General features: G+C 36.3%; 1 protein-coding gene across 1 annotated transcript in view; it reads left to right on the top strand.

The window, feature by feature from the left end:
* Nucleotides 1-285: 285 nt before the first annotated feature.
* LOC121392493 (V-set and immunoglobulin domain-containing protein 10-like 2) overlaps nt 286-12,589 on the top strand; it is a gene marked incomplete at its 5' end in the record, with an annotated part of 28,118 nt that continues 15,814 nt past the window's right edge. Inside the window, 2 exons of the mRNA XM_041523684.1 lie at nt 286-543; nt 1,268-1,555. Coding sequence (XP_041379618.1) covers nt 286-543; nt 1,268-1,555 — 546 coding nt within the window. The remainder of the gene's footprint in view (nt 544-1,267; nt 1,556-12,589) is intronic.

The raw sequence follows: 12,589 nt of genomic DNA, 5'->3' as shown, positions 1-12,589 counted from the left end.
CAAAATATCTGTTTCAAAAACCCTCCCACTGGAAATGCTGGCTACGGGCCTGTATCAAATATCTAATTGTTTCAGACCCATACCATACACTACTGATGAGTTTGTTAAGTAGTATAACAGATAATATTATACAGAAAATACTATATCTAGATATAGCATGATACAGATTTGCCATAATACGCATAGTACTAAAGTATCTAATTATTTCACATTTGATTGCCTTTCAGCTATTACTGGTTCTAGTGCATGTGAATGTTACTGCATGACGATTTTATTTTTATCTAGATGGTCCCGACTCTGTCACATTCAGTCCTCCACCACCTGGTGACGTCACAGAAGGACGGGATCTGACTGTGAACTGTTCTGCTGACTGTAATCCACCATGTAACTACTCCTGGACACTGGGAACTCAGCAAATCTCATCAAGCTCTCTGTTAACACTGACATACATCAACAGGACCCAGGCAGGAGTATACACGTGTACAGCGAACAATACTTTTATACCAAAATCGAAAAGTAAACACTTCAATCTGACAGTTTTCTGTGAGTATTACAGTTGACATAAACTGTTGTATAAGTTAGATATTACACAGTATACAATGTACACAGCTCTGCATAGATGTAGTCCCCACAAACCCTTGATTGTTGACTTTCTGGTGATGGAGTGAAGCTGAATTTTAAAATATATTAAAACCATAGCTACCTGTAGTTTCTTAAATAATTCAACTACTAATTCAGTTAATAGTTTATTATTTTAATAGTTTATTACCCATATCCCACCTGCCTATACTACTCCCACTGGGAATTTTTATTTTACATGTAAACGTTTTTAAATCTCTGATTCCTGACCCCCTGTTTCCATTCAGTTAATAATCTCAAATGTAGTCATTCCCCAGCCAACTCCTCAATCCCATCCAATTAAATTACATTACCCTCATAGGTCCACTCCTGTAATTGATTAAAATTGGTTATATTACTGAAATTGATATATTTACATGAATTTGCCAAAGAATAAAGCAGTTTTATGATTGCTATAATTTTTATTAGTTGTAAAGTGTACTACATGTTTATTCAATAATTATATTATAAACATTTTAATTTATTGTAAAAAAAAAATTTTTAAGTACCTGAAAAGTAAGATTTAAATCACTAATTTTGAGAGACCAAAATTTATACTGTATATATATATTATGTAATGTGTGTTGCAAAACACTGAAATAAAATTAATATTTCTATTTTCAATACAGAAGTAAGCTTAATGTTTCAGATCCACCCAGTGAAGCTCCAGTTATTACAGGAACAGTATTCCCTGTGTTTGAGGGTGACGTCATAACACTGCACTGTTCTACAACAGGTGGAAACCCGAAACCAACTCTGACTTGGTCATGTTCTGGAGGATCTACTTCTTGTTCTAACACTGACAGTGGAGAAACCAGAACCTGTACAATATCATTTACAGCCAACAGAAGTCAGAATAACGTAGACTGTGTGTGTACTCCATCCTGGCAGTATGGTGGATACACTGAGAGTAAATCCAGAAAGATGATTATTTACTGTAAGTAGAGCAAATATATTGAGCTTTTTTTGTCAATGTTTCAAGAAACAAGAACGAAAATAAAACAAACATCTTTTTCAGGATCACTATACATGTAGGTCAGTGATGTCACGGTGTGGTGTCGTCTGTAGTACAAAGCAGTACAAAGTTGTTGCCACTTCAGAAATCCCTTCTATATCTCTGACTGAGCATAATGTCAATTTATAGCATATTTTTCCAAGTGTTTGGAATAGTTTGAATTATGCATATAAACACCAATGAGAATACATTCAATTTTTTTCTATTATTTGTTTTGAAACACACACTCAGTCAGTCAATCTTTTGCTCTGTTTTTTTTCTTCTTTCAATATGGCCAAATTCCAACAAAGTTGGTGCCTTTGTGAAAATCAGCATATTGAGTCCAATATATGTCTATTAATTTGCTGATGACACGTCACTTTTTTAAACTAAAATTAGTTAAAAAACAAAACAATGATCCTGGACATTTGTGAACCTTCAGTGGATATATACACATCTATCCCGATCGCCACCTCTGACAAATGTCGGTTGTATCGATCGAGGCAGAAAGAGGCTTGTTTCAATATTAATTGGGGGCAATTCAAATTTTGTTCATACTTGAAATTTACTAGAAGTTATTCATTTTACTAAATTGCACATAAAAATAGTATTAGTTTGTTACATCCAAAACACTTTTACTTTTATTTTTACGTCACACAAAACTAAAATTATTTACAAAAAACATATTTGTAAGAGGATGGGACAGATTATTTTAGGCATATAAATTGATTTTTGGTTGGTTGGTTGCAAAACCTGTAGACGATTGTGTGCATATTGCCGACATCTATTTATCTCCCTTACATGGACATAAAAATAAAACAAAGTAATAATCATAGATGAGAATCCTCTGGAATTCCGGATATTTACGCTGTCGAATTATATGGTCCGGGTTTTGTCAAAATTTGCTACGTTTCACACCAGAAGTCTGGGTTTTATACCAACCTAGCAATCTGGATTTTATACTTACCTAGTAGTTCGGAAGTTATACCAACCAGCATTTTGGTGATTCCAACATGACCGCAGTTATAGTATCCATGTATGTTATCTTCATCACCATTGGTCAGTTTTGATCTCTGAAATCTGTTAACAGTGTAAATGTGCTATTTGTTTGGACTACAGCGGCGTACACCGGTCGATGTTCCCATGCGTAACCGGTCAGCCAAACAAATGACAGTGGCGAAATTGTTGGCAAATTCAAATAAGGCAGCCGTTGTTAATTACATCTGCATCATTTAAACATAATATTTAATAATACAAAGTCAAGGATGAAAAATACTTACAAAAATTAACGAATGATTTTTTTTTTTTTTAATGTAACATTTAGCCAAAGACTTGACATCAAATAAGCAAACAAGAATGGTAAAAAACTTCTTTTTTTGTCCGGTACACATTTTTAACAAATGATTAATAGTACAACATAATACGATATTTGGTTCAAAATGCAAGCTGCAGATGTGAGAGACAGGAGGTGGCAAAGATGTTTCTTGATCACTAATGTGTGTCAACTACTGTAAAAATATAAACTGTATTATAAAATGTAAGATAGATACAAGTTCGGCGAAACCACCAAAACAAAATCAACTAAAAAAAAACCTTAAAAATTATCTAAACTAATAGTTAGAAAAGGATTAATATGTTTACTCAGATGCCATGAAATCGGCTTTCAGGCCATTATATTTTCACAATTGACTGGGGGTGCATTCCCCGTGTACCCTTGACTGCCTTGCATTATTATTTATAACCTGCTAAACAGTATGTCATTTAATTAATGTTCTAAATAAGCCTCTGTAATTTTCAGGATTTTTTTGGATGGGGCATTAATGAGAATTCTCATCTATGAATAATGATTAATATAGATGTTGTCTTATTCATCATATTATCGTTCACAACTTGTAATGATTCTTGTTCCGTTTTTGCCATACATTTTAGAATACTTGGTGCCGAATCAGCCAACACTAGGTTCCATTTTGTCCATAGATTATATATGGCATCTTGGCCTGTGAGCTGCCCACAAATGTGTGTGTTGTAAATATTGCTTAAAGTAAGAAGTAAAACTAGAGAATAAAGATAAAGAAGGAGGAATGGTTGTGACATAATATTTTATTAATCTGCTAATGTTCAAAAGTATCAGTGATTTTCCCCCTAGCCAGTTTGTCTCCTGTCTTTTCACCCTAAACTATTTGTCAGTTCGTAACCTCCCCTAATATTATGTTAGGTAATAAAAATTATTTTGGCATAGGTAATTGTTTGGCAAGTCTTCTTTATTCCCTCCCCCCCCCCCCCCCTAAATTAAAAAAATATATATTTGTTTGGGTTAGGGATAGTTATATATACAATACCTTTTTAAGCTTTTAAAATATTTTGTTTTATAAAAGCAAAATAATGTGTATATTTTGTAATCCTTTCTGGTGAACAGGCTTGTGGGCTAAACATCATGCATTTATATTTTTTTCGTACCTGCAAAATTAATTATTTAAAGGTAAAATTTTGTTTGGGCTACAATAAACCTTAATTATTTATACAAAAAGTTAAAGTTTGTTTTCTTTAACGACTCCACTAGAGCACATTGATTTATTAATCGTTGTCTATTGGAGAGAAAACCTGCTACATTTTGTTTCATTAGAGATCTTTTACATGCACCATTTTTGTCATTAGGGATCTTTTATATGCACCATCCCACAGACAGGATAGCACATACCACAACCTTTGATATACTAGTCGTGGTGCACTGGCTGGAACAAGAAATAGCCCAATAGGTCCACCGACTGGGATTGATCTCAGACCGACCACGCATCATGCAGGCACTTTACCACTGGGTTACGTCCTCCCTAATTGTTTATACAGACACTGATACATGTATTGTGAAAATGTCCCGTTAAGTAGTGCACATCCCTCCCCCTTCCTCTCCCATTCTTATTTTTAAACAGGTGCGAAATGACCTGAGTGGTGTTTCAAAATGACCCGGTGTGCAATCTCTGGTTGTGGGGGGTTGAACTGGCTTGCTTGTGGGTTTGGTGACAAAATGGCTGGTCGTGGGGGGTTAAACTGGCTTGCTTGTGGGTTTGGTGACAAAAGGGCTGGTCGTGGGGGTTAAACTGGCTTGCTTGTGGGTTTGGTGACAAAATGGCTGGTCGTGGGGGTTGAACTGGCTTGCTTGTGGGTTTGGTGACAAAAATGGCTTGGTCGTGGGGGTTGAACTGGCTTGCTTGTGGGTTTGGTGACAAAAGGGCTGGTCGTGGGGGTTGAACTGGCTTGCTTGTGGGTTTGGTGACAAAAGGGCTGGTCGTGGGGGTTAGACTGGCTTGCTTGTAGGTTTGGTGACAAAAGGGCTGGTCGTGGGGGTTGAACTGGCTTGCTTGTGGGTTTGGTGACAAAAGGGCTGGTCGTGGGGGTTAGACTGGCTTGCTTGTGGGTTTGGTGACAAAAGGGCTGGTCGTGGGGGTTGGACTGGCTTGCTTGTGGGTTTGGTGACAAAAGGGCTGATTGTGGGGGGTTGAACTGGCTTGCTTGGAGGTGGGGTTGGAGGTCTTGGCTGCGGAGGGACTTCCACTGGCAGAGTAGCTGCCGGGTTTGCTCCCCCATGTGCTGTCTCTGGCACTCTCTTCTTCCTCTGCCTGCTCGTCTTCGCCCTGGTCGTTGGTGGTGTAGCTGTCACGTATATACACCTGCACAAAAGCTAGCACCACCCACATCAACAGTGAATTAAAACAAATTTTTGATACCTGGTTGTATTGACTATGCGAAAAGCATGTGCATACCAGCATACATTTCAGGTGAGTTCTATGCCATGAACAGACAGAAGCAGGGGGTAACATGTGCGAAAGTGCAGTTTGAGGTTTATACCATTACATACCGATTTAGGCAATCTGAACTGTTCTTTTTGTACGAGAACATTATGGCAAGGTGAAGGTTGCCTGGTGCCACAAAATGGTAGATTATTGTTATCCATAACAGTGATATGCCACACAGAGAGATTGGCAGACAATTGAACATTAACCATGCATGCATTGTCATCAGTGAAAACCATGTCCAAACTCATGATATCAAGGATGACCTAGGAGTCTGATGCCCATGAGGATTGGGTCCTACTACGCCTTGCAAGATGATCCCATTGACCAACAGCAGAGCGCTAAGGCCCCAATTGGGAAGACACAACGGGTGTCCATGTCCACTGTTAGGAGGAGGCTGCATGCGACCACTCCACTACTCACTCCACATCACAAACAGGAGTGTCTGAGGTGGTGTGCCGCAAGAGCCTACTAGAACTTAAGGATCTGGAGAAGGTCTCACTGGTCTAGAGATGCCAACCATTACGAATTTGGTGGAATCATTACAAATTTAAAGCATAGATTACGCTATTACAATTGTCTTGTTTGAAATTCTGATTTTTATAAAGAAAATCGTAATTTCACGTATTTGGTGTCGGATGGTATTTTGGAAGGCCAGGGTTTTATTTCTAAAATTTGACTTATCACCCATGGCTTTGAAATTGGGAATTTTAGCGTCATTTTACAAAAAATTGGGAATTTTCAGTTTCATTGCAAAAACATCTCAAGCCAAGTTGGAATTAAAATAATAATGCTATATATATATATATCAGCGCTCAATTTTTACGGTCATCCAGTTGTCTGTGACGACCTAATATTCAGTCAGGCAACTTAATTCTATGATACTAGTTGCCTGTCGGACGACTGACTTTTGTTTAAACACCAAAAGGAGTTGTGTCGCATAATAATGTACAGTTTCCTTGCCCACAATCACTTTTAAACTGTCGTTATCTAAAGTAGAGGGGATGATTTTCCGCGATCACGAAAAACACGGACGGAATCGCAGAATTTAGTAACTGAAACGGAATTCGCGATTTAAAAAAAAGAAAAAAACCTTCAAAAGTTGTATTTCTGGTTCAAGCACCATTATAAATCTTTTTGGTAGTTTTAAGATTCAATATTAATAATATACGCATATAGTGTTTTTGTATGCCAACTTTCGTATGCCTAAACACTACCAGAACCGTTCATTGTCGGAAGTTACGCTGTAAGCTTGTAACAAAGCATGTTGACTGTTTACCCGTGTCATTTTACACAGTAAAATTTAATTTGAAATATAAAAATAAACATGAACTAATACAATTTTACAATGTTGATTATATAACAAGATTTCTAGTATGTTCAATTTCAATATTTTTTAATAATACTTATTACGATTCGTAAGCATAACCGATTTACACAACGCTTTCGTTGGAAAACATAATTTCGTAAACCTTTGGGCATATTCGTTAATCTGTCTGTACGGAAGCAATTCACATTTATAGTCGCTCCCACAGGGAACACCTTTTTTCATGCTATGGAATTTACTACACATTATTTATTTCTGAACCGATTGTTTTCGAAATTGCACACAAAAATAGCATTTTACTTTTCTTCTTACTGGTTTATTCTAGTAGCATGTGCTACGTCCCCGCGCTTCAGGGGGTCCCGCAGTGAGTAATTGTGTACATTTATTTTTCCCAGGTAATTTTTCCCCTCTCCCCGAAGGGGTTGAAAAATATATATCTTGGGAATTGGGCCCCGCTGTTATTTGTGCTATTGTCCCCGCGAATCCTTAAACTGATTCTGAATACATAATTCTAAACAATTGTTGTTGTTTGTTTTGTTTTTTTGTTTTTTTTAAAGGCCTTCATTTAAAAGTTATAAAACAATGTCGAAACTGTAAACGATCGACAGAACAGTGCTTAGTGTTGGTTCACTACCGCTGGCCTATATCCAGCTTGACCCGACCACGTTTGAATATGTAATTTGTGCACACGGCACACTAGTTAGGATACAGAGAAACATACATGTGTAATCGAGTGGGTACTAGTAATTCTTACTTTTTTTGGTTCACGTTTTGTAATCATACTGGACCAAATAAAATGTTATCATGTATTTATTTATTTATATATTTTTGGCAACTAATGTAAGATTACAAACAATGCATTACCAAGTTCTTGTTAATATTTTCATGAAAATAGCGGGGTTTGTCAAATGTGTGTTTTGTTTATGAATCTTAACCATAATCCATTAAATGAAATGAAACTGAAAGCCACACAATCAACAATTGTGTATTGTTTGAATTTAAGGAAGAATGGATCTCTTTATTATTATTAAATACAAACGATAATTAACAGTAATTAAGTTTGTAACTTTGTTTTAACTGCGGCTTATATACGGACGAAGGTCGAAACTTTGTCTAAAACCAAGTGGTTCGGTTTATACACCAATGCGTGTAATAGGCCAGAAAACATGGTACATCACTTTTTTAGTCTTTATTAGTGGCAAGTAAACATTACTTAACTTCTTCTTTTTTTAAGTTTGTGTCAACAAAAATGTTTACAGGTATTTAAAAAATAGCAATAGCCAACAAGCTCAGAGCTGGAACAATAAAACACAAATGGATATAGTTTATAATAATAAAACATGACATTAATTAACACACAAAAAGGAAAACCCCCCACGAAATTTGCAAAAATCTGAAACGGAATGTGGCAAAATCTGAAACGGAAAATCATCCCCTCTTCTAAAGCATCAGTCGAAATCACGTGGGTTTGTTTGCCACTCGGAACTCCTCGGCCGATTCTGTGAGACATCAGGAAAAATCGTAATCAGCTGAAGTATTCCGAATAGTAAACATTCCAGTGCATTCGATTGGAACATAGAGTGCATTCGATTAGAAAATAGCTGATGTGTCGCCAAATCACAACAATCTTAAGCAATTAGGCCCTATGTGTACATGTGTATAACTACAAACATTTAAAAACATTATTAAAAAGTAATGTTTTTTATTGTCAGACAGTACATATTACATTTTACATTGACAACATATTAATTCCAAACCTGTTGGTTACTGTTTTATTAAAATATAAATATAACTCTAGTTTCAAAACATAGATGAAATCAGGGCAACCAAATTTTTGGAGGGGCAACCTCAATGTGAACCCATACTTGCCCTCTGGGCAAGCAACCAAAATCCTTAAAATTGAGCACTGTATATATATATATATATATATATATATATATATATATAACTGTACTTGTGTTAAATTTATTCAAATAATATATCTATTGTGTGTTACAAAACGTTATTGAGGAGGGAAGATTTGTCAAGTGAATGAGATTTACATTCAGATTTGGAATTTTTTATTCCTAAATTGGGAATAAAATTCGACATACAACATGTAGCCTCTTGAGAATGGTGGGGAATGGTGCTCATTATCAGAGTCTCGAAACATACATGTAGGTGATAAAACCGGAGAAATGGAACTTTTTCCATCTTCACGGTCAACAATCGTTTCCTGCCTTGTTCTTTAAACTGATGGATTCCGAATAGTGAGCATTATAGGTAGTACTAAACCAAATAACTTCTGGCTGGGTCAAAGTTCGAGATGCACCCAACTTTTGATAGAGAAGTGAAGTCCTGTGATTGGTGATAAATGTGAGTGTGTTGGTTGTAAAAAAAAATAGTTTTACTACCACTGTTTCTAGTACCACTGTGTCAAGTAGCCTTGTGCTTGAAACATGTATGGAATAACTGTAAATTAACTTAGTACTAGAATTTTGTGCGGAACTAGGGTAGTCATAGACGCTACCAGTGATCTCGGAAATGAGCAGCTTGACACCCATTTTTTCTGATTCACTTTAAGGGTGAGGGATGGTAGTATTTATATCCATGGCGTTTATGTCGATTGATACGCTGCAGATAGGAGTTTTAGCCACATATGTTACTATTGTTGTCTATGAATTTGACTTGGTGGTATACACCCTGTATCTCCTTTGACTGTAAACTGGATCTGGTGATTGTACATGTATCTGGAACACTCATTGGGAAGTGATATAGAGAATAATACATGAGTTGCCGTTTGATACCATTTATCTTACAAGGAGTTGTTTTAAAACATATCCAGTGAGCGAAAGTGAGTTGGATACGTTTTTAAACAAGTTGTAAGATAAATGGTATCAAACGGACATGAATGTAGTATTCTATTTCTTACATATCTCAAAACAATGAAAATGAAAACAATATAATGAACTAAATTATGTTATTACAGAACCACATACATACCACGTCATAACCAAATAACCATTTCCCTTAAAAAATAGAGCACCAGGGCATAACCAATATCGACACGAACGACGGATCGTTCATACAAAAACTATAATCGCTCGTCAGAAAATGTAAACTGACGTGTTTTGGCTAATATAACTATTTTTGGAATAAACTAAGAGAAAGGGCCCAGAATTGCAGGTGTGAGAAAAAAAGCAGTTTATGAGTATTTATTAAACGTGACATCACCTTAGCTGGACATTTACTTATATAGTTGTAAAATGTCAGGATCTAATGCGAAAAAATGCAAAAAGGACACCGTTAATGAAAAACTTAAAAAAAATTGTGTTTTTCCGATGATTTCGCAGTTAATACAAATGAGAATGGCAACGTATGTAAAGTTATATGCAACGTATGTACGGACAATTTTGTGGATATCTGTAGTGAAGCTAGGTTAAGACAAATGAAGGGTAAGCTTTGGACAATGTCAAAAATTATGTTGACGGGGTGTCATTTTGATTTACAGATGACGTTACGACTTATTAAGAGCTGTATTCGTAACGTCTGGCACTTTGGTACGTTATGCTAAAACTGAGCTCATGAAAGGAGCATTGAACAGCGGTTTAAGATACACTGTTTATATATATATATTTTTTTTTTTAAAGGTATGTATTAAATACAGAACCTCACATACATTATTTTCGCTTCCTATTTATTGCACACGTTTATTGTGAGCAAGAACATACCACGAGACCGCTACGCGGTATATATTCTTGCGCACAATAAACTCGTGAAGTTTTCTAGTTCAGTATATTTATTTACTTTTTGACACCTGTGTGGTTACGTTGAAATATATGCATTAATTCTGAAACGACATGTATTAATGAAAACAAACACAACCCTTGCTAAATCAATTTATTAAAATATGACATACACAGTGATGAAAATAGTACATTTAAAAAGGGACTTTAAAATAACGAAGTGGAAATTAAAAGATGATGAAACACTGAGCTGCAGCATCGATTGGATCCATTGAGGATTTGCATGAAATCCCTGTTTCATTCAGACTGTTGTTTGGCACCAACAAGTACTCCCCTGTAACAGAACCGATGGGGTAGTGTGCTGAAATGTAAATGACAGCTTTCAAGTTAGTCCCAGCATACTAAATAATAATAATAATTTAGTATTTATGATAAGAATTTGGAAAAAATCTACGAAAATTGCTCATCTTAAAACCACTGGAGAAAATTGTTTGTGCAAACACTAAACCACACAAACGACATATCGTTTGTCTGAAAAAATCAAATTTTATGTCCTGTCTCTAAAACATATGCCAACCACTCGGAAAATTAAATTGATGAAATGCGAGCATTTTAATGTGGTGAAGCATTGTAATAATACAGCAAATTTGAATGACGTCAGTATTCCAATGACGTCACTTTACATCTCCTTACAATACCACTAAACTGGGTCATGACCTCTCAGAAACGATCTCCAACATACATTGTATACGATTTTGATACACAATGGTGATCTACACGGGTGTGTAAGAAACCAGAATGTCATCTTGGATAGAGTTGTCGTTCCTCATTTTGACAATCATGGATGCATGACAATGCCCGACCTCATCATGCCATAGCAGTATTCCACTGTCTGCAGCGGCATGCAATTGAAACTCTACCATGGCCTGCAAGTAGCCCTGACCTGAACCCTATAGCTTGTTGAGCCAGAACATTACAGAATTGGTGACAGGGTAAATCTGGAACTGTTTTGTGATGGCAGTTTACGGTAGAGTCGATCCGTTTAATCAGGATGTCGAATCTTGGCCTGCGTACACCAAACACCTACTTGTACTTCGAAACTAATGATGTTACGGACGCTTCTAAACAAAAAGCTATTCTGTTGAGTGTTATTGGACCAAAATCATATCTCCTGAGCATCTCATTGACAAAACTTTTGAGGAATTAATAAAGGTTATCCAAGATCACAACCACCCAAAACCCTCAGTTATCGTTCAGCGATTTAAATATAATTCCAATCTCTAAAATGCCTTTGTTATAAACCCTTGGATTGGTCAAATTTGTATCACGTGATGATAAAACTGACATTCATTGCACCATGAATCTCAGTTTAGCACTATTTTTGGCTTATAGCCGGAACTACTTTATGAATTATGTCGACAAAGGAATCCCCAAGGAATTTCCTTGAGATTCTATTTTTAGACATCAAACAGTAATCGTCTGCTGTCAGACTTCCAAGTGTCAGCGTTAGACATCGTAACATGTCAGATGTTCCAATACAATTTTTGGGGGATTTTAATTTAAACAGGCATTTGCATGACAGTGATAGGAACATAGATATTGTGAAAGATAAAGAGTTTAAAAAAGCAAATGATTTACTGAACGGTAAACTGAAAGTCATGATGGAATCCAGAACATCACGTGCAACGAAACACAAACCAATAATTGGTAGTTCCGACTTAAATAAAATCAACAATTACCTTTGGAGCGACGAAACACCCAAAATATTGCAATTCACATTGTAGTATGACGTACACAGCACATAGTTTGCGCGCCACTGTGATCCAATCTTTAAACGACTCAGGTTTTGAAACTAGGCATATCATGTACATGTCGGGCCACAGGAATGAAGCTTCAATTCGAAGCTTCAATTCGAAGCTACAACAAAGAATGTTCCACTTTCCAAAAACGAAACATGAGCATGGCAGTCAAATCTCACAAATGCTTGTGTCGCACCACTTGAAGTCACACACATGCCAAAACCATCCTGTGTTGTCGCCACTTCCACAATTACAAGGCCAGTAAACACACCTGTTTCATCCATTTCCGGAAACATTGAAACCACTTTCTCCATGTCAAATCTATCAACACATGGAAT

Source organism: Gigantopelta aegis, unplaced genomic scaffold, assembly GCF_016097555.1.
Source record: "Gigantopelta aegis isolate Gae_Host unplaced genomic scaffold, Gae_host_genome ctg3937_pilon_pilon:::debris, whole genome shotgun sequence".
In the NCBI taxonomy this organism is placed as follows: domain Eukaryota; kingdom Metazoa; phylum Mollusca; class Gastropoda; order Neomphalida; family Peltospiridae; genus Gigantopelta; species Gigantopelta aegis.
This window is presented reverse-complemented; position numbering and strand designations above follow the sequence as displayed.